Below are 21,137 nucleotides of genomic sequence, written 5' to 3'. Positions count from 1 at the left end.
TGTGGAAACTCTGAGCACAGGAAAAGAACCCTGGAAGTGAGTAGTAGAACAATCCTTGGAGCTCATATAGGGCCCCAAATAGTTAGTGTTCCCAGCAGTCAGTGTGTGCTCCCAATGGTACTGCCTCAGTAGTGGGGAAGATTAAAGGTGCTCTGATTCTGCCTCCCAAAGCTTACAAGTGAGCCTTCAAAGAACCAGACTCTTCCCAAATAACCTAACCATGGCTCACAGCAAAGCTCAGAAATATTTGAAGGAATAAAATAATACCTAGCACCTAACAGGGTAAAACTGTTATCTAGTCAAAAATTACCAGGCAAAGAAAGAAGCAAGCAAATACAGTCCACAATGAGGAGCAAAATCAATTAATAGAAACAGACTCAGAAATGACACATATGATAGAATTACTAGATAAGGACAGTTGTTATTGCTATATTGCTATTGAATGTTCTCCACATTCAAGAAGATAGAGGAAAGCATTGAGTGTGTTAAGAAGAAACACAGAGTATAAGAAAACCCAGATGAACATCTTGAGTTGCAAACTACAGTCTGCGATAAAAAATACATTATGTGAAGATTAGCAACAGATTAGACACTGTAGAAGAAAAGATTAGTGAATTTGAAGAGCTAGCAATAGAAACTACCCAAAAAGAACCATGAGGGAGGTGAAGATTGAAATTTTTTAAAAATTAAAAAGAACAGAGCATCAGTGAGTTGTGAAACAACTTCAAACAGCATACTATATGTATGTTGAAAGAAAGAAAGAGTGGGGATGAGGAATAAAAATTAATATATTTAAAGGAATAATGCTGAAAAATGTTCAAGTTTGATGAAAACTCTAAGCCACAAATCCAAGAAGTTCAAAAAGCCTCAAGCACAAGAAACATGAAGAAAACTGCACCCAGTCACATCATAATTTTATAATGCTGAAAATAGTGATTAAAAGAAAACTTCAACGATAAGACTAATAGCAGACTTGTCATGGGAAATAGTACAAGCCAGAGGATAGAAGGAGGACAGCTTTAACATAGTAAAAGGAAGAAGAACATAACCTAGAATTCTAAACCAGCAAAAATGTTTCAAAAATGAAAATGAAAAAGAAAATGAGATCAAGACTTTTCATACATAAATAGCTGAAAGAATTCATGACCAGGGGATCTTCATCACAGGAAATGTTAAAGGAAGTCCTCAGGCAGGAGAAAAATGACACCGGATGGAAATCTGAATCTTTACAAACAAATGAAGAGCACTGGAAATTGTAAATATACGGGTAAATTTTTTTTTTAATTACTTTAAAATATAATCTTCTGTCTGGAGCAAAAATAACAATGAGTTATGGGGCTTTTAGGTAGAGGTAAAAGGTATGACAACAATAGCATAAAGAAGACCAGGAGATGGGAAACATAAGGTGGTTATACGTTTTGTGATAAAGTTTTATTTGATCACTGACTGTGACAAGGTAAAATGTAATACTGTACACACTAAAGCAGCCAATTCAAAAAGAAAAGAGGTATAGCTCACAAGCCAACAAAAGAGATAAAATAGGATCACAAAAAATTATTCAAATTTTTAAGGCTAAAAAAGAAGAAAAAGGAAACAAAAAAAGAATCAATAGGAAAATGGAGAATAAGATGGTAGATTTAAAAAACCCAATCATATCAGTAATTGTATTTAATGTAAATGGTCTAAATATCCCAGTTTTAAAAGATTGTGAGATTGGAACAAAAACAAGACACAACTGTATGCTTTCTGCAGGTAACTTGCTTTAAATATAAAGACTCAGGTAAGCTGAAAGTTAAGTCATAGATAGACTTCCCTGGCGGTCCAGTGGTTAAGACTCCGAGCTTCCATTGCAGGGGGCACGGGTTTGATCCCTGGTCTGGGAACTAAGATCCCGCATGCCCTGTGGTGCAGCCAAAAAAAAAAAAAAGGTTATAAAGATATGCATTGCTTGTGTGAAAAGAAAGCTGGAGTGGCTGTACTAGTGTCAGACAAATCAATACAGGAGCAAAGAATAAAGAATGTTACCGGGGTAAAAACAGTCACGTCATACTGATACAGGGGTCAGTTCATCAAGAGGACATAACAGTGCTGAACATTTTTGCACCTAATAACGAAGCTGCACGATATATGGAGGAAAAACTGATAGAACTTCAAGGAAAAATAGACAAATCATAGTTGTGTTTGGAGATTTTAATCTCTCTCTCAATAACTGATAGAAAAGGTAAATAGAAAATCAGTGAAGTTATAGAAGATTTGAATGACACCATTGGCCAACGTGACCAAACAGACATTTATAGTACACTGTACCCAACAACAGCAGCATACATACACATTCTTTTAAGTAAACATTGAACATTTACTAAAATAGACCATATTCTGGGCCATAAAAAAGTATTGATAAATTTGGTATAATTAAAATAGTACAAAATATCCACTCTGCAGTGGAATTATATTTTAAAAAATCAGTAACAAAGATCTTTAGAAAACTACAAATATTTAGAAACTAAACCACACTTTAAACAACCCATGAGTCAAAGAAGAAATCAAGAGGGAAATTAGAAAGTATTTTGAACTGAATGAGAATGAGAACACAACACATCAGAACCTGTAAAATGCTGCCAAAGCAGTGCTTACTAGGGAAATTTACAGCATTAACCACCTTTTTATGCAAGAGAAAGGGCTTGATGACCTATGCTTCCACCTTAAGAAAATAGAAGATGAAGGAGCCAGTTATACCCAAAGTAACTCAAAGAAATGAAATAATAACATAAAAGCAAAAGTCAATGAAAGAAAAATTTTTAATATGGAAAAATCCATGAAACCAAAAGCTGATTATTCTAAGAATAATAAAATTGATAAACCTTGAGCCAGGCCAAAAGTTTGAATAGATACTGCATAAGCCTGTGAAAAGATATTTAACATATTAGGGAAACCACATTGAGACAATACTATACACTCATTACAGTGGCTACAATTTAAAAACTTATTGACGAGGATGTAGGTTAACCGGAACTCTTTAACACTGCTTTTTGGGAGAAGTTTGGCAATTTCTTCTTCTTATTTTTTCTTTTGGCTGTGCCACGTGGCATGTGGGATCTCAGTTCCCCGACCAGGGATTGAACCCAGGCCCTTGGCAGTGAAAGCACGGAGTCCTAACCACTGCACCACCAGGAAAGTCCTGGCATTTTCTTAAAAGTTAGACAACCCAGTCATTCTATTCCTTGGTATTTATGCAAGAGAAACAGAAACGTGTTCACAGCAAGATTTATACATGAATGTTCACAGCCACTATTATTTGTAATAGCTGAAAACTGGAAATAACCTGAATGCTTCCAAACAGTAGAACAGGTAAACAAAATAAATAAATAAATAAAAATTAAGGGGGGGAAAAAAAGAATGGATGAGCAAGTTGTGGCTCGCCCACACAATGGACTACCACTCAGGACTGAAAAAGAACAGACTTGTGAATGGAATCATCTCCAGGTAATGATACTCAGTGAAAGAAGCCAGACAGAAGAGAATATGTTGTGTGACATCATTTATAAACAATTCTAGAAGTTGCCCAGTAATCTGCAGAGACAGAACTCAGTCCAGTGGTGGCCTCTGAAGGGTGGGGGGAAGAGGCAGCGGGGAGAAAGAGGGAGCAGAGGGCCTCCTGGAACCTTGGGGGTTAGGACGATGTCTGTTATCTTGGTTGTCGCCTGGTTTCACGTGTGTGTTCACGTCCCATACTTTAGATCTTTTCAGCTTATTGTTCCTCAGTTATACTTAGTGCAGCTGTAAAATGTTTTTACGAGAACCAGTGGGACTTATATTTGTCCCTCACGTTTAATCATGGGAGAGTGACCATTTGGCAAGCACTAGTATGTGGTTAGCTCGAGGTTTAGTCAGGCTTTGCTGTTGTGTGAGCGTGTCGCTTGCTTTGTCTGAAAGAGGTTCGCAGAGTAGAGCTTCACCTCCCTGAGAGGACTCGCTTCCTTCTTGAGCATAGTGGTCAAGCATCGAGAAGTCTGACCTCCGTTCAGGACACTGGCTGCACACCCTCCGTGGATCATCCCATCTGGCTCTGGCTTTACAGACCCCAAATTGCATATCCAGCTGCACCCCTCCGGTGGCTACTCCAGCGGGTGTCGTGCTCCACGTTGTCTGGGTGGCTGACGCTCACTTTGACCGCACAGCAGCCAAAGCCAACCCTTGCTCCTTCCACGCTGCAGCCTGTCCCCCGTTGCTGGTGGGCCCACTGCCCGGGCGGGGGAGCCCCCGAGTCTGACCGCTCTGCTCCGCCAGGGCCGCCTGCACCTGGAACTGCCTCACGTGTGGTCACCTCCTCAGAGTCCATTGTTCACACAACAGGTTTTCCCCGTAAGATGAAAACTGGGTCACGCCATCCCCTTCTGAGCAATCTTCAGCCCCCCACAGGGCCCGAGCTTCAGCCTCCGGCCTTCATCCTGCCCCGGACAGGCCCGCGTTCGCAGCTGTTCTCCTGCACCAGCGCTCCTCTCCAGGATCTTCACACGGCTGTTTTCCGTTTGTTTTTCCTTAGCACTTGGGTCTCAGCTTAGCTTTGCTCTCATTGAAGCCATGCTCTCCTGCTGGTCCCACTCTGCACCCTTGGAGACTTCATTTCTTCATCTTGGTGGAGGAGCACTTACTGCCATGGGACGTCAGCTGGTTGTGTCTGTGCTTGTCTGGTGTCCCTCTGGGACCAGCAGGACCCAGTCATCTGACCTGTAAGGATGCCTGGCATGCAGTCGGTTTCAGATACCTATGGCTGGGGTCCTCCTCACCTCGGAGCTGTTCCACACACGCAGTCCACAATCTGCGGGCTGTCTGGCCTCTCCTTCTCCCCCGACGTCGGGCTCCTCGGCCGTCCTGTGGGCTCTGCCTTCACAGCGGCTTCACCCCGGTCTCCTGGTCCCCTTCCTTTCTGCCATCGCATCTCTTCTCCACGCACATCCTGTCTCCCCGTTAGGACACGAGTGAGGCCAGGCCACGCCTGGCTCCCTGCTCCCTTTCCCCTCCATCTCTGCCCCGGGGCCTCTGCGCTTGCTTTCAGGTGTCTGTGCGGCTTCCACCAGCCCCGCACTTCAGATGTCTCCTCGAGGAGGCCCTTGATGGCCACAGTGAATGAAGGGTATCGTCCCCGGCCCCAGACACTTTTTCTTGCTCTTTCTCTCCTTCTCAGTTACCACTATCTAATGTTCTGTATTTTTTACTTTGTCTTTGTGTTTGACAAGAATTATCTCCCTAACAGCAGGGATTTTTGTTTTATTCACCACTGTGTCTCCAGTGCCTGGGCCAGTGCCTTGGCACACGGTGGGCTTCCGGTAGACACTGGATGGATGGACGGATGGACAGACAGACGGATGAGTGGATAATGAACTGGGTGCTTGCAAGACAGTTCTGGCTCTTAACATTATGATTTCTGCTCGGGGACCTTTCTAACCTTGGGGCCCATCATCTCCTGCTCTGGGTAAACAAGGCGGCCTAGAGAGGTTTGAAGGCTGTGGCTGTTCTGTCGGTGACAGGTTTCTTGGATTTGCTGAGACAGAGAAAGACAGCTACTTCCATGGGAGATAGTACCCAGTTCTCTCCCCTTGCACCCCAGACGTTCAGATGGCTGCTGAGCTGGGTTTGGTTAAATCCGGGGAACCCTGTGGATGTGACAGGTGTAAGCAGTTTTGATCACTGGTTTATGAAAGCAGGTAAGAATATACGTGCAAGTCTTTTGCGTCTTAGTGGTGCTGTCACTCATTCTTTTTTTAATTTTATTTTTATTTATTTTTGGCTGTGTTGGATCTTCGTTGCTGTGCGCGGGCTCTCTCTAGTTGCAGTAAGCGGGGGCCACTCCTCATTGCGGTCCGTGGGCTTCTCATTGCAGTGGCTTCTCTTGTTGCGGAGCACAGGCTCCAGGCGTGCAGGCCTCAGTAGTTGCAGCACACGGTCTCAGTAGTTGCGGCACGTGGGCTCTAGGGCATGCGGGCTTCAGTAGTTGTGGCTTGCGGGCTGTAGAGCTCAGGCTCAGTAGTTGTGGCATGCACAGGCTCAGTTGCTCCGTAGCATGTGGGATCTTCCTGGACCAGGGATCGAACCCGTGTCCCCTGCATTGGCAGGCGGATTCCTAAGCACTGCGCCACCAGGGAAGTCCCGTTATTCATTCTTTTAATCACTCATTTGTTCATTTATCCATTCAGCCCCCTTGTTTAAGCACCTGATACCTGGTCATTCCAGGCTTTGATAATGGAGCCTGGGGCCCACTTGAGAGCACTTTGCCAGCTGCGGCACCAGTCGTGTACGTGCTTATACGTAGTCCAGGTAACAAGCACAGCCAATGGCCTGTGCGAGCCTGGGTACAGGAAGACAGGGAGAGAGCCATGGGCTTAGGGAGGAGTTGGGCTGCTGGCTGGGCAGGGCTGGGGGAGCATCTGGGCAACGTTCCAGCCAGAATCGGCTTGGCATGGGTCCTGGTGCACCTTCCCACCTGATGGGTTCACGGTCGGGGCACTCCAGATGGGAGAGAGGCCTGGGGGTCCTGACAGCTCCATCCCACGTGTACTCTGGCTTCCCTGCTCACCTGTTGCCCAGGTGTCCCTCTCTCGAACCTATCTTCAGGATTTTCAGGATGATTTCTCTACGGTGCAGATGACCCTTCTTGGGCTCATGTTTTGAAAACACAAATTTTTTTTCTGTTCCAGACTCCTTTTAATTTTGGCATGAATCATAGAACACCACCCTACCCCGCTGGGGATTACTGTCTTCTGTGCAGAAGCGAGCGGAAAGACTCTTCGTTCTTAGAGAGTGGAGTAAAGACTGCAAGCAAGCTGGCCCTGTCCATGGCGCCCAAGGGCAACAGCGTGCTGCACCTGCCTCTGTGGGTGTGCCCGGACTGCCGGCGCACCGTGGAGAAGGAGGAGCGGCACAGCAGCCTCGACCAGCCAGCGGTGAGTGCCCGGCTCAGAGGAGCTAACTGGGCAGTGAGATGACTCATCTGGGTCTGCTTTCTGGAAGGAGCTCCCTCCTGCGCCATCTCCTCATCCCTGGCTCCAACGGCTGGGGTCCCCGCCACCTTTCCTGGTGACACCTGTAGTCAGTAGGAAGGGCCCTGCCTTCCTCGGTCAGACAGCTCCGTCAGCAAGCTTGGGGGGGCCCGAAGGGTGGGTTTTGGCTTTTTAAGTCTGGTCTCAGGATGTCTTTGGCAGTGTAGTTTGGTGAAAAGCTAGAGGCGTTCGTGTGCTTATTAGTTCTAGACAATTCCATGTGCTGGTAACTCACCTGAAATTCTTTCCCAGATGCAATTCTCAAGTCGGACTCCCCCCACCCACCCTGCCCCGCCGCTTTTCTCCTTGATTTCATGCCTCAGCTAAATGAGGCCTTCTTGAGAACATCAGGATCTTTAGCCCAGACAGTGTCTTCATGGGCCCTGGTTCCGAAAGGGCTTTCAAACCTGCTCTTCGGGTTCTGGAAGGAGTTGGCTTTTGCAGCCATTTGCGGCCCCACATTCTAGGGCTCTTCTGTTCCTTTGATTTCTGCTTGATGATTGTTTTCTGAGCTGTCGTCTTTGTGCTAATGCCACTCTGCACGTGGCCGAGGCCGGCGGCGCCCAGCCGCACATTGTGTTTCCCGGCCCAGGACTGCTCTCCACGCTGGGCCCCCGCAGTCTGCCGCTCCTTCGCCTGAGCCGCCACGCCGGCCGCCCCGGAGCCAGCGCTTCTGTTTCGGGGTCTCCTTGAAGGCAGCACCCCAGCTCACGTGCCAGCGTCTATAGCAGTGCTTCAGTAGCTAAAACTCAAAACGTGTTGTTTATCAAGAGAGAAATTTACGTCTCACTCAGCCTCTTCCCACACACCCCTTTTCCTGCTCCGTTCTCCTCCTTAGCACTTCTTTCTGACATACTGTGTATTTTACTTATTCATTTTGTTTGTCTTTTTCCTTCATTGGACTATACACTCCAAGAGGGCAGCTCTTTTTGTGTATTTTCTTACCAAGAACAGTGCTAGCCTGGCCTATTTTAGGTACCCAGAATATTTGAATTGATGAATAAATAAACGAATGAACACAGAAATGGATAAATCTGGAATTAGGGATTAAAAAGATGGCATAGTTGATCTTCAGTTTTTTCACCCTCAGATCTTTGTGCTTTTATCATTTAATTTTACTTTTGTTTTCTTTCTGTGTCCACTTGAAGTATTTGGTCATTTTTTCCATTTTTTAATGGGAGGCTGTTCAGCCTGTGTTCCCTGCTCACTTCCAGTCAGCACCCTGAAGTCTTCCCCCGGCTCACGCATTTTCTCGGCCTCCTAAATTTTACTGTCTTTTCTTCCTGTCTCCAGTCCTGCTCTTGTGTTCTGGCCTGACTGTGCTTTTGGGAGAAGGGTTGCTGTCGCTCATCCTGGTTTTGGAGGCAAGTGAAAATGCCTGTCATTTCCCATAACTAGTCTTGCCACGAGGGGAGTCTCATTTCCTGACTCCCAGTTTGTCCTGGGTAATGGATCGACACACGAGGCTGTCTCTCCTCATCAAAAAAGTGACCCCAGGGACCACAGAGGTATAATGTTGACCTATGTGTGTAGACTTAACCTTCTGTTGCTTTTGTACAGTTGGCCTCTTTGCTCAAGCTGGTTAAAATTGCTGAACTTTTAAAAATAATGAGATGTAATTTACATCTAGTAAAATTCACTCATTTTAAAGTGTATATAGTTCACTGAATTTTGACAGATTTATACAGTTGTGTAAACACCACTACCACGGTTAAGATACAGAACCCCCAAGTGTTCCCTTGTTCACCTTGGTAGGCAACCCTTCCCCTCCTCCCAACCCCTCGTAATAACCACGGACATGATTTTTGTCCCCTCGGATTTGCTTTTTCTGGAGTGTCACATAGACTTCTTTAACTTGGTGTCGTGCTTTGAGAGTTGTGCATCAGTAGTTTGTTCCTTTTTATGGCTGAATAAATTGTAGAGATACACCACAGTTTGTTTACCTGTTCGTCGTTGATGGATGTTTCTGTTGTTTCCAGATTTGGACTGTTTTGCATCAAGCTGTTGTGAACGTTCTTGTACATGTCGTTCCGTGGACATGCTTTTTACATGTCACTGGAGTGATTTGCTCACGTTTGGTTGAGAGCTTTGAGTCTGTGCTTGTGAAGAGGGTCTGCTCACGGAGGCTCATTAAAGTCTTCTTGTCTTTTATGTCTTTCAGGGCCTCGTAAAGTGAGTTGAGATGTGTTCCTGCCCCTCTTTTCTGGAAGAGTTTGTGTAGTGTTGGTGTTGCTTCTTCCTTCAGTGTGGTTGCCCCTTGCTCTTGCTGGGGGCAGTGCCAGGCAGCACGTGCAGAGGCAGGGCGCCTGGTCGGCCAGTCTGATGGGCCCTGGGGCTGCTGTGGCTCTGCACTTGTGGCCCCACAGACTCGTCCCTCTGGCGGCTGCTGCCCCCTGTGCTTGTGCGGGCCGGGGGGTGGGGCTCGGGCGGGGGGGGGTCTCTCTCCACACTCTGCCCGCGCTGTGTGCCGGCGGCGAGAGCCTCCTGCTGGGTGTTTCCTCGCTTCCCCTGTCCGGCCTAAACCTTGGGCAGTCCTGTGCCCGGGCTTCGGGGTGCAGCTTTCCTGGTGATCCTGCCCCTGCTGTGTGGCAGCCAAACCCTGCCTGCATCTGTAGGGGCCTCGGGGTGTGGCCTGTGCTTGTGTCCGTGTGGGTCCTGGGCCTGTCTCCTGGGGGGCTCGGTCCCCTCTTCTCAGTGGATCAGCCTGGGCCTCGGGTGGAGGCCGCCCACCACCCCAGCAGTGAAGGCTTCTGCTTGCTCCCAGAGAAGGGCCCGGCCCGGCAAGTCCTACTGGCCACACCCAGCCTTTAAGAACTTGTCACACGCTGAGCTGTGTCCTCCGACCCACTCATGGCTGCCCGCCTTCCTCGCCTTGTCCCCAGATGGCCCGTCACACTTGTCGAGTTCAGCTGGTCCTTTGTGCTCTCCGGTGGGCCCAGAGTTACGAGTTTGTGTGTCGTCCCGCTGTCTCTGATCATCAGGGTAAGGGCTCTGAGCACGGACAGTGGACCTGGAGCTGAATTGCTCTCCTGCAGATACGCATTCTGTTGCCGGAAGTCGTGGTGGGGCACTGCTGTTTCTCCCTGCTCTGTGCCTCCCAGCTCCACGTTGTCCGTTTCTCCAAAGACCTCTACTTCTGTGCCTACACCTTGTCCTGCCCCTACACCTAAGAGGACTTCGGTTCACAACATCCCACTGGATCCTGTCTTTCTAGGTCACTTGCCTGAGTGTCCTCCGTTGCCATAGTTCTTGGACCTCCTCTGTCCCTTTCCCACCATCAGGTCCCTCTGACCTCACTGTCATTTCTCTCTTGGAAAGCCACCTAACTCGTTTGCTTGGGGCCTGGTTCAGTGCTGCCCCTGCCTGGCAGAACGTGACTGGAGAAAAGCACCGCTGGGGTACTGCTTCCCGACTGTGAGGTGCCAGGTCGTGGAAGGGCGTCCAGCGTGTCGCCCTGGCTTTGTCACTGCACCCCCAGATGCAGAGATGGAGCACACCCTTCCTTCTCCTCTCTTCCCAAACACCCCCACCCACTTTGCCCTGCTTGGCTGGTCGCCCACCCCTGTGGCCGAGGGAAGTCGCCTCCCAGGTGCCCACCCCTCTCCGTCCTCTCCAGGGCCTTGTTGCTTTTGCTGTTCTTTCCCTCTTTGCTCCTGTCCGGCTCATGCCCAGCAGAGTGCAGATGCTCTAGAGTCGTCTGCCTCTGGCCTCGCCCCCCTCCTGCTGTCACTGTCTCCTCCTGCTCCCTTCACAGACAGGCATGTCTTTGGGTAACTTAAACTTTTGGTTCAGTTTCTTCAAGTGATAAGAGGTTTTCCATTTCTATTCGAGTTAGTCGTGGTAAATTATATTCTTAGAAATTGTCACTTTTTGGTATGAAGTTGTATGTGGGTGGTCTGTTTTCAATTCCTACCATACCTGTAGATACAGCTCTTTTTATTCCTCATATTTGTGCTTTTTCTTTCTCTTTTTTTAACCAGTCTTTCTAGAAGTGTGTTGATTTTGTCTTTTCAAAGAACTTTTTTTTAATTTTTAAAATCTCTTTCACTTTGTCTATTTCATTAATTACTTGTTGTGTGTGTGTGTGTGTGTGTGTGTGTGTGTGTGTGTGTGTGCGCGCACGCGGCAGTATTTGATTGGTTAACGCTGTGCTGCCTCTGATAGAAGTTCCGGGGCACAGAGAGAGTGGTGCAGAGTCCATCCCTCTACCTTGTCTCCTCACCATCCTCTCTGTCTTCCCAGAGGCTCGCTTGTGGGCAGATTCTTGTTTATCCCTCCACAGATGTTCTGTTCTGTTCTGTTCTGTTCAGTGTGCTGAAAGGTAGTGATGGCAAGCACCACAGGGTCCCGAATTACAGACAGACGCTGTCAGTAAGTTGAGACATGTGGTTCTCCCAGTTTCTTGTTCTTGGGAGCAGGGTACAGATGCCGTGACAAGGTGGGGTGCGTGTCAGTGTGGGGGGCTCTCCATCTTCTAGGCCTCTTCTCAGGGCTGCTGACAAGTGTCTGGGGAGCCTTGAGCTTGGTGCCAGCTGCTTTGGGAGCTGCATTCCTGTGCTTGTCGCACCCCAGAGACCTGGCGGGAACCTGGCCTTGCTCAGCCCGCCTCCGGGGGGGAGGATGGGGGACAGCCCAGCGCCACTCACCGATTGCCAGGCGACCTTCACTACGCCGCCCTGCTGAGGCCACCACAAGTCTCGTTTCCTCTTCTTTCTCTGTGGCCGCTCTTCGGTCTCTCTACATGCAGTTCTTCTCATCAGGTTTTCTTACTCTGCCCTGCTGTGTGCTGGAAGCCTCTAATTACTGCTCTAGATTTTGAATTGCTAGTTGTATTGGCTCAATTTTAAGTGTTATCCAATTTTGATTATTTCTGTTTTTAACCGTAAATTGTTTTGAAGTATCTGTAAATATCCAAACATATATCTCTCAGATCACCTTTAATCATATTGACTTTTAATTTAATGCTGTTACAGTTGGAGATCATGGCATGTATCACAATGACTCCTTATCAGTCAGTTATACTAATATGTGGTTAGGTTTTTCTAAAAGTTCCATGTGTGCTTGAAAATGTTTTCTCAGCGTTTAGAGGACTCTGTGTACTCCCATTAGATCAACCCCTCGTTAATTGTATTCTTAGATCCTTTTGTGTTCTTAACTAATTTTGTTGTGCTTAATCTGTTGATTTCTGAGTAAGGTCAGTTAACACCTCCCACTGTGCACGTGTATTTATCCTTTTTTCTTGTAAATGTTTCCATTTTTGCTCTCTAGGTTTTAAGGCTGTGCTGGGTGAATACAGGTTGAATGATTAAATCTCAGTACATTGTTCCTTTGGTTGTGGTGGCCCCTCCTCAGGGCTTTTTGTTTACTGTTTGTGCAGGTAGATGAGCTCTCTCCCTCCCTTCCTTCCTCTCCTTTTGTAGCCTCTTGTTCTCATTTGCCCTGTGTTGCATCTTGTAAGTGTCCTTGTGCAGTCAGCATAGAAGTATACTCAATTTGGTCTCCTTTGATAAGCTACTTTTTTTTTTATTGAGGTGAAGTTGATACACAGTAAGTTTCAGGCGTACAACATAGTGACTCACAATTCCTAAAGTTTATACTCCATTTATAGTTAGTATAAAATATTGGCTATATTCCCTGTGCTATACAATATATCCTTATATCCTTGTTGCTTATCTGTTTTATACATAGTAGTTCGTGTCTTTTAAATCCCTTTCCCTACCTTGCCCCTCCCCCTTCCCTCTCCTCACTGACAACTACTAGTTTGTTCTCTATATGTGAGTCTGTGTCTCTGTTTTGTTATATTCAGTAGTTTTATTTTTCAGTTCCACGTGTAAGTGACAGCATGCAGTATTTGTCTTTCTCTGACTTATTTCACTCAGCATAATGCCCTCCAAGTCCATCCGTGTTGTTGCAAATGCAAAATTTCTTTTTTTTAAATGGCTGAGTAGTATTCCATTGTATGCATGTATATCTATATACCGTGTGCTCTTTATCCAGTATCTGTTGATGGACACTTAGGTTGCTTCCTTGTCTTGGCTATTGTAAATAGTGCTACTATAAACATTGGGGTGCATGTGTCTTTTCAAATCAGTGTTTTCATTTTCTTCAGCTATCTACCCAGGAGTGGAATTGCTGGATTGTATGGTAGTTCTATTTTTGTTTTTTGAGAAACCTCCACATTGTTTCCCACAGAGACTGCACCAGTTTGCATTCCCACCAACAGTGCACAAGGATTCCCTTTTCTCCACATCCTCACCAGTGGTTGTTATTTGTGGCCTTTTTGAGAATAGCCATTCTGACAGGTGTGACGTGATATCTCATTGTGGTTTTGATTTGCATTTGAGAAGCTACTTCCTCTTCTTCTTTTTTTAAATTTAAATTATTTATTTATTTATTTGGCTGCGATGGATCTTTGTTGCCACGTGTGGTGTCTAGTTGCGGCACGCGAGAAGCTACTTCTTAACGGTGAAATTAATCCTTGTCACTTCCTGTGATTGCCGATCTGTTTGGTTTTATCTCTGCTACAGTGCAGGTCACAAGTCAAGCACTGCCCTTCACCTAGATCCCCTCTTTGTCCCTCCCCCCACCCCCCACCTCTCCACAGAGTTTGCAGTCTTTCCAGCTCCTCTTTCTTAGTTACAGCACCCACAGCTCCATCCCTAAACAGTGTTGTCCTGTTTTTCTGGTGTTCTGAACTTTATATAGGTATCATGCAGTATGCATTATTTTGTGTCTGATTTATTTTGTTCAGCATTATGTTTGAGATTCATAAATGTTGTAGTTTTTTCATTTTCATTACTATATACTATTCACCTTTGTGAACTTATACTACATTTTGGTTGTTTTCCAAATTTTGCTATTACGAATGATGCTCTTGGAGCACACGTTCACACATTCTGTTGTATATACGTGTAGGAAAGGAATTGCTGAGTCATGGGGTTAAGATTAATAGCATATTTTTTAATGAAAACTGTTTTCCAAAACAAAAATAGTAAGTAGAATAGCACTGTTTTGCATATCTTCTTAATGTTTGGTTAATAGAAGCCAGCTGGATTCTCATACCTACTTCTGTGTCCTACTTCTGTGTGATAGGTTGTTTTGATTGAAGTTATATGAAGAAAATATTTTAATAGCTTTTTCAGATAACTGAGGATATTCTTTGATACCACACCAAACCATGACAGGTAATAGTTTCCTAATGGTTAGCTGTAATGTAGAATCTGAAATGATATCAAAGAATTTTTCCTACACTGTTAAATTGAAATCCATTGTCTATCTTGCACTCTCAATGAACCTCTTACCCACACATGATTTTGCAACACCACACGTTGGTCATTTGTAAAATAGCAGTTTACTGAGTAAGGGAGGTCTTTGAGATAGTGACACCTTTCATTATTAAGGTTGTTTTTTTTTTAAAGTCACATTTGTCACTGTCACCACCGATCTCATCAGAGAGGTCTCTAAATGTGGATAAGCGTTCAAGTCCACAGTGATGGATACAAGTTTTCCAAACTTCCAATTTTTGCTTGAAAGCTCAGATTTTATGATTGGCCACAAGTAGCATCAGCTGTTTTCCTTGAAGGGACAGGCTTATTTCACTTATTTTTGAGAAGATGTCCGACAGTGTCCAAGTCTGAATAAGCATGGATTGGTCTGTCAGGCATTCTTTCAAGTAAAATTGGTGTTTCACGGACAGGGTGCCTCATTCAGCTCGCAGTGCGCAGTGCTTTCCTCTGGAACGTTGCAGAAATGCTTTATGCAGACTTCCCTTTTCATCACGTTGAATATTCAACAGCCATGTGCTTAAAGGTTGAGATTTAATACAATTAATGATTTTGCAGCATCTAGGACACTCTTAAGTGGCACTGGCCTTTTTTTAACTGAGCAGGTGGTGGTGAAGAACACAGTGGCTACTAAGTCTACTTTGCTGTGTATATTGTCGTAATTACTGTAGCTCTGTAACAAATGTATTCAGAGAGAAAGCCCTCTTACCTTGTACTCATCAAAAATGTCTTGGTTATTCTTGGTTCCTTACATTTCTGTATAAATGATAATTATCTTATCAATTTCACCCCCCCCCCCCAAAAAAAAAGACTCTGTTGAGATTTGACTAGGATTGCACTGACTATAAGTCAGTAGGAGAAGAATTAACTTCTTTCTAATATTGAGTTTTCTAATCCCATAAGTATGGGGTCTTTCTCCATTTATAAGTGTTTCATATTTTTCTGTATTATGCCATTACACCTTTTATTTATTTGTTTATTTGGCTACACCAGGTCTTAGTTGCCACCTGCAGGATCTTCTTTGCGGCATGTGGGATCTAGTTCCCTGACCAGGGATCGAACCCAGGCCCCCTGCATTGGGAGCACGGAGTCCTAGCTACTGGACCATCAGGGAGGTCCCCCATTGCACCTTTTTAAAAAAGCATTTACCCATAGGTACTTTTATTTATACTATTTATTTATTTAAAATTTATTTATTATTTTATATTTATTTTTGGTTGCGTTGGGTCTTCATTGCTGTGTGTGGGCTTTCTCTAGCTGCGGTGAGCGGGGGCAACTCTTCGTTGCAGTGTGTGGGCTTCTCATTGCGGTGGCTTCTCTTGTTGCAGAGCACAAGCTCTAGGCAGGCTTCAGTAGTTGTGGCACGTGGGCTCAGTAGTTGTGCCTCGTGGGCTCAGTAGTTGTGCCTCGTGGGCTCTAGAGCGTAGGCTCAATAGTTGTGGCGCACGGGCTTAGTTGCTCCGCGGCGTGTGGGATCTTCCCGGACCAGGGCTCGAACCCATGTCTCCTGCATTGGCAGGCGGATTCTTAACCACTGTGCCACCAAGGAAGTCCCTTATTTATACTATTTAAATGATATCTTTTAATTTTTCTTCCTCTGACTTTATTGGTGTAGATGTAATTGACTTCTCTTTTTAAGTTGTTAATGGGACATTGCTAGACACCCCCCATCTGAATATACGTTAAGCAGGTCTTTTGACTTTACTTCTGTCAAGTGGAATCCCAAATTTTTTTCAAGATCTGCAATTTTAGGTTACAGGCTGTTTGTCTCAGATGTCCTTTGCTGGTCATTCATGCAACAGTCATTAAAACAGGCAGCTTTTGGTACCTACTGTATAGCACAGGGAACTATATTCAATATCTTGTAATAACCTATAACAGAAAAGAATCTGAAAAGGAATGTGTGTGTGTGTGTGTGTAACTGAATCACTTTGCTGTACACCTGAAACTAACATAACATTGTAAATCAACTATATACTTCAATTTAAAAAACAAACAAACAGATGGCTTTTACTCCTCTTCTCAACATTGGTCCCTGGCACGACACCCAAGTCAGTGGGTGGAGGGAGCAGTGGAGTCCTGAGGAGGCGTTCTAGAGAACACCTGACAGTGGAGGTGGAGATGACTGAGCAGCAGAGGGTGAGAAGTAGAACGAAAAGCCAGAGAGGGTGACAAGCAGAAGGTCGTCGTTGTTGGGTCTGGGGTTAGATTTTTTTACCCTACCTGAAGGTAGTAAGCTGGCTTGTTCCTGTTTCATGGGTGCTGGCAGAGGACTCGAGACTCCTGAGTCAGAGACAGAGGACTTTGTTACTCGGCACAGCAGAAACATCCCGAACGCATGCGAACACTTGGGCTCTCCTCACCCCCTCCCCTCCCCAAGGGCCGTATCAGTGCAGGGGGTGCAGTGGGTTTGTGTCACAGCTCAGGAGCACTGGCCGGGGGGGTGGGGTGCGGGCGGGGATCTGGCCCTTTTGCTGTAAGCAGTAAGCAAGCCTGCCTTTTGTCTCAAGGTCCTCAGCTGCATAAGCAGCCCTGAGAAGGGGCCCGTGGGGAGTGGGCAGGGGAGACAGAGCCCTGTAGCCTTGGTACATCCAGCAGGACAAGGAGCAGCCTGGGAGACCCCTGGAGGACGCTCTCCCAGCAGTCCTGACAGACACTGAAAACGTTAGCTGAGAGAAGACACCGAGTGTTGGTGTGGCAACAGAGAAGTTGTGTCTGACCTTTGATAGGCCTGTGTCCAGTTGGAGCACAGGCCCGGCTGAACTGTGTGGAGAATAGCTCAGTGGAGAGGGAGCTGAGAAAGTCCAGTTAAGGGGCTGGTCTTTCAGATGCTTGACTGTGAGGGGAGGAGAGGACTAGACCCAGCTGGAGGAGGGGCTTGGAAATGTTGAAGTAATGAAGAAAAGAGCTGGTAGTGGGGAGAGGTTTTTCCTCCCATTTAAATTTTATTTTTTTAATATGTGATATTTGACATATATATGAATATGTCTACAGTGTACATGTTATGAGGGATGATAAAATGAACACCAGTCAGCATTAAAAATCAGGCCATCCCTAACACCTGTATGCCTGTGTGCTCTTCCCTTCTCCATCTTTGTTCCTCCCCTTCCAAGGTAAACGCTGTCCTTTTGTATTGATCATTCCCTTATTTTCTTAAACCCTTAAAAAAAAAGTTATTGCCTATATGTGTATCTCTAAATAATAAATTATTTATTTTTGTTTGTTTTTGACCTTTATGAAAGTGGTGTGTGCTTATGCTGTCTTCTCTGTTTATAAGATTCCTCATGCTGTCTGGATAGCTGCAGTTTGTTCATTTTCACTAATATAATTCATTCATTCTTCACACAATACAATTCACATATAATCCAATATGTTGCTATACTGTAATTTATTCATCAATAATTTTGTTGAATAGTGGAGAAAAGACAGTCTTTTCAATAAATTGGTTTGAGTTAATTGGATATTCACATGTGAAAGAAGGAAACTTAACCCATATCTTAGACCACTCAAAAACATTAACTCAAAATGGATTACAGACTTATATGTAAGACCTGAAATCATGAAACTCCTAGGAATAAAGCCCCTTGACATGGGTCTTAGTAGTGACTTTTTGGATTTGACACCTAAAGCACAAGCAACAAAATAAAAAATAAACAACTGGGACTACATCAAATGAAAAAGCTTCTGACAGCAAAAGAAACCATCAACAAAGTGAAAAAGAAAATCTACAGAATGGGAAAAAATATTTGCAAACCATGTATCTGATAAGGGGATAATATCCAAAATATTTCAAGAGCTCTATACAACTCAACAGCAAAAAAACAAATAAGCCAGGTAAAAACTGGGCAAAGGACCCATAGACATTTCTCTAAATAATATATATAAAAGGCCAACAGGTACCTGAAAAGATGCTCAACATCACTAGTCATTAGGAAAATGCAAATCGGAACCACAGTGAAATATCATCTCAGGCCTGTTAGAAGGGCCGTATCATCAGCAAGACAGGAGACGACCAATACTGGCGTGAGTGTGGAGAAAAGCAACCCTTGTGCCCTGTTGGTGGGATCGCACAACGGTGGAGCCATGGTGGAGAGCAGTATGGAGGGTCCTCAAAAAGTTAGAATTATCATATGCATCAGCAGTTCACTTCTGGGAATCTATACAAAGGAAACGAAATACTAACTTGAAAAGGTACCTGCACCACCATGTTCGTAACAGCATTATGTACAATGGCCAAGACATGGAAACAATCTAAGTATCCATTGTTGGATGAATGGTTAAAGAAGATGTGGGGTGTGTGTGTGTGTGTTTGTATACACACACATATATAAAAACAATGGAATGTTATTTGGCCATAACAAATGAGGAAGCCTTCCCATTAGGACAACATGAATAGACATGGACTTTGAAGGCATTATGCTTAGTGAAGTAAGTCAGACAGAAAAAGGCAAATACTATATGATCTCACTTACATGTGAAATCTAAAAACACAAAAAACAAACCCAGGGCTTCCCTGGTGACGCAGTGGTTGAGAATCTGCCTGCCAATGCAGGGGACACGGGTTCGAGCCCTGGTCTGGGAAGATCCCGCATGCCGTGGAGCAGCTGGGCCCGTGAGCCACAACTACTGAGCCTGCGTGTCTGGAGACTGTGCTCCGCAACAAGAGAGGCCGTGACAGTGAGAGGCCCGCGCACCGCGATGAAGAGTGGCCCCCGCTCGCTGCAACTAGAGAAAGCCCTCGCACAGAAACGAAGACCCAACACAGCCAAAAATAAATTAATAAATTAATAAATTAAAAAAAAAAAAACCCAAAGCCAGACTTGGAGAAAAAGAAATCGGACTTGTGGTTACCAAAGGCAGAGGGTGACAGAATGGGGAATTGAAGAAGGTGGTCAACAGGTGCAAACTTCCAGTTACAAGATAAGCATGTCCCCGGGATGTGATGTACAACATGGTGACTGTAGCCGATGGTGCTGTATGACTCATAGGAAGGTTGCTGAGAGAGAGAATGCTACGAGCTCTCATCACAAGGAAGAAGGTTGTCCTGTATCTGTATGAGATGATGGGTGTTAGCTGAACCCATTGTGGTAATCATTTCACAATATAGGTAAATCAAACCATCATGCTGTATGCCTTAAACTTTACAGTGATGTACATCAATTATTTTTCCATAAAACTGGGGGAAAAAATTAAAGCCCAGTATCAAAAACAAAATGCCCATTAAAAAATACTACTTAAACAAATTTTGTTGGAAGATACAGAGTTGTTTTCTGGTTTTTGCAGTTATTTAAAAAAAAAATGCTGTCGAGCATCTATATATCCATCTCTTGGTACTTGTTTGTAAGAGTTTTGTTAGGGTGTGTTTCGGTCGGGATTCTTCAGAGAAACAGAACCAACAGGAGATGGATGGATGGATGGATGGATGGATGGATGGATAGATAGGGAAAAGAAAAGAAAAGAAGAGGAGGTTTATTATAGGAACTGGCTCAAGTGGTTATGGAGGCCAAAAGTCTCGCTATGTACATTCTGCAAGCCGGAGAACCGGAAGTGCTGGTGTCCGAGGGCAGAAGAGGGACATCTCTCTGCCTTTTTATTCCGTTCAGACCCTCAGAGGAATGGACGATATCCATCTGCACTGGGGAGGGCCATCTTCTTTATTCAGTCTACCCATTCCAGTGCCGATCTCTTCGGAGACACCTCACAGACACACCCAGAAATGATGTTTTACCAGCTCCCCGGGCATCCCTGAGCCCAGTCAAGTTGACACACAAAATCAGTCATCACAGAGTGTTTATCTGTGGAGTGGAGTTGCTGGGTTACAGGTAATTCGGACACATTCGTAAGGCAGTCCCAGCTTCTGGAGTGAGCGCCAGCAGCACTTGAGCCCCGGTCGCCTGTGTTCTCGCCTAGGCTTGGCCTCAGGGAGGCAGAGCTTGAGGCTGGGGTCGGGGAGCAGTAAGGTAGACAGATGGTGGCCCTCATGAGGTCCCACTAAGACAGGAGAGCCAGTGTCTGTTTCTAGAAGAGACAGATTTGCAGGCAAGCCTGTAGAGGATGCAAGTAAGGTCGGGTGAGGAGTGTAGAAGTTGAGAAAATTGCTGCCAGAATTTTTTTATAAACTTGTTTTTGAGAGCGAGGCTGGATTGAGGGGACTGGGAAGGAGCAAGGGAGTGGGTAAGGTTTCAGTGAGAACAGTGAGCTGGCAGGGCATCGGGTTGCTGGACAGCCTGAGGTGCTTGTTGAAGATGGAGACGTCACTGAGCAGTGGCCCCGACCTGCCCATCGGCAAGGACCTTCCCCTCAGCAGCGTCCGGTGTTGGGGAGAGAGAGCCAGGCAGGGCGGCTTGGCTGAGCGGGCTCAGCAGAGGCCTGGCCCAGGGTGACCGAGAGCAGAGTCGCTTACCCTTTACCGCCAGCACGCACCTCAGCCCTTCCGACCTGCCGGCACCCCCTAACCCCACCCCGAATCTCTACTGCAGCTCGTTTGCCCTGGTTCCTGTCTCACCCATCTCAGGGTGTCTACACAGGCCTGGCACAGAGCAGGTACCTGGGAATGATTTTTGAATGAAGGAACGAGCCTGCCTTTGATTTGTATCCACAGATAATGTTTCAGGACTTAAGAATGTTTACAGTATACATCCTGTACAGTAGAGTTCGCACCTTGTTGGGGCTCTGGACGTGAGTTCCTGATCTGTGAATTCTCTGACGGTTTGTATTCTGATAACGGGGGAGGGCATGCTCAGATCATGTGGAGGGCTTTGCCCCTGACTTCTGTGGGCCTGGGTGCACTGCTTTTCAGGGTTACTGAGGCAGCAGC

General features: G+C 45.6%; 1 protein-coding gene across 2 annotated transcripts in view; it reads left to right on the top strand.

The window, feature by feature from the left end:
* FAM193A (family with sequence similarity 193 member A) overlaps positions 1-21,137 on the top strand; it is a 170,148-nt gene that overhangs the window by 63,698 nt on the left and 85,313 nt on the right. For both annotated transcript variants that reach the window (XM_057546530.1, XM_057546529.1), the window contains exon 2: positions 6,696-6,941. In XM_057546530.1, coding sequence (XP_057402513.1) covers positions 6,696-6,941 — 246 coding nt within the window. The remainder of the gene's footprint in view (positions 1-6,695; positions 6,942-21,137) is intronic.

This window comes from Balaenoptera acutorostrata, chromosome 5 (assembly GCF_949987535.1).
Source record: "Balaenoptera acutorostrata chromosome 5, mBalAcu1.1, whole genome shotgun sequence".
Taxonomy (NCBI): domain Eukaryota; kingdom Metazoa; phylum Chordata; class Mammalia; order Artiodactyla; family Balaenopteridae; genus Balaenoptera; species Balaenoptera acutorostrata.
This window is presented reverse-complemented; position numbering and strand designations above follow the sequence as displayed.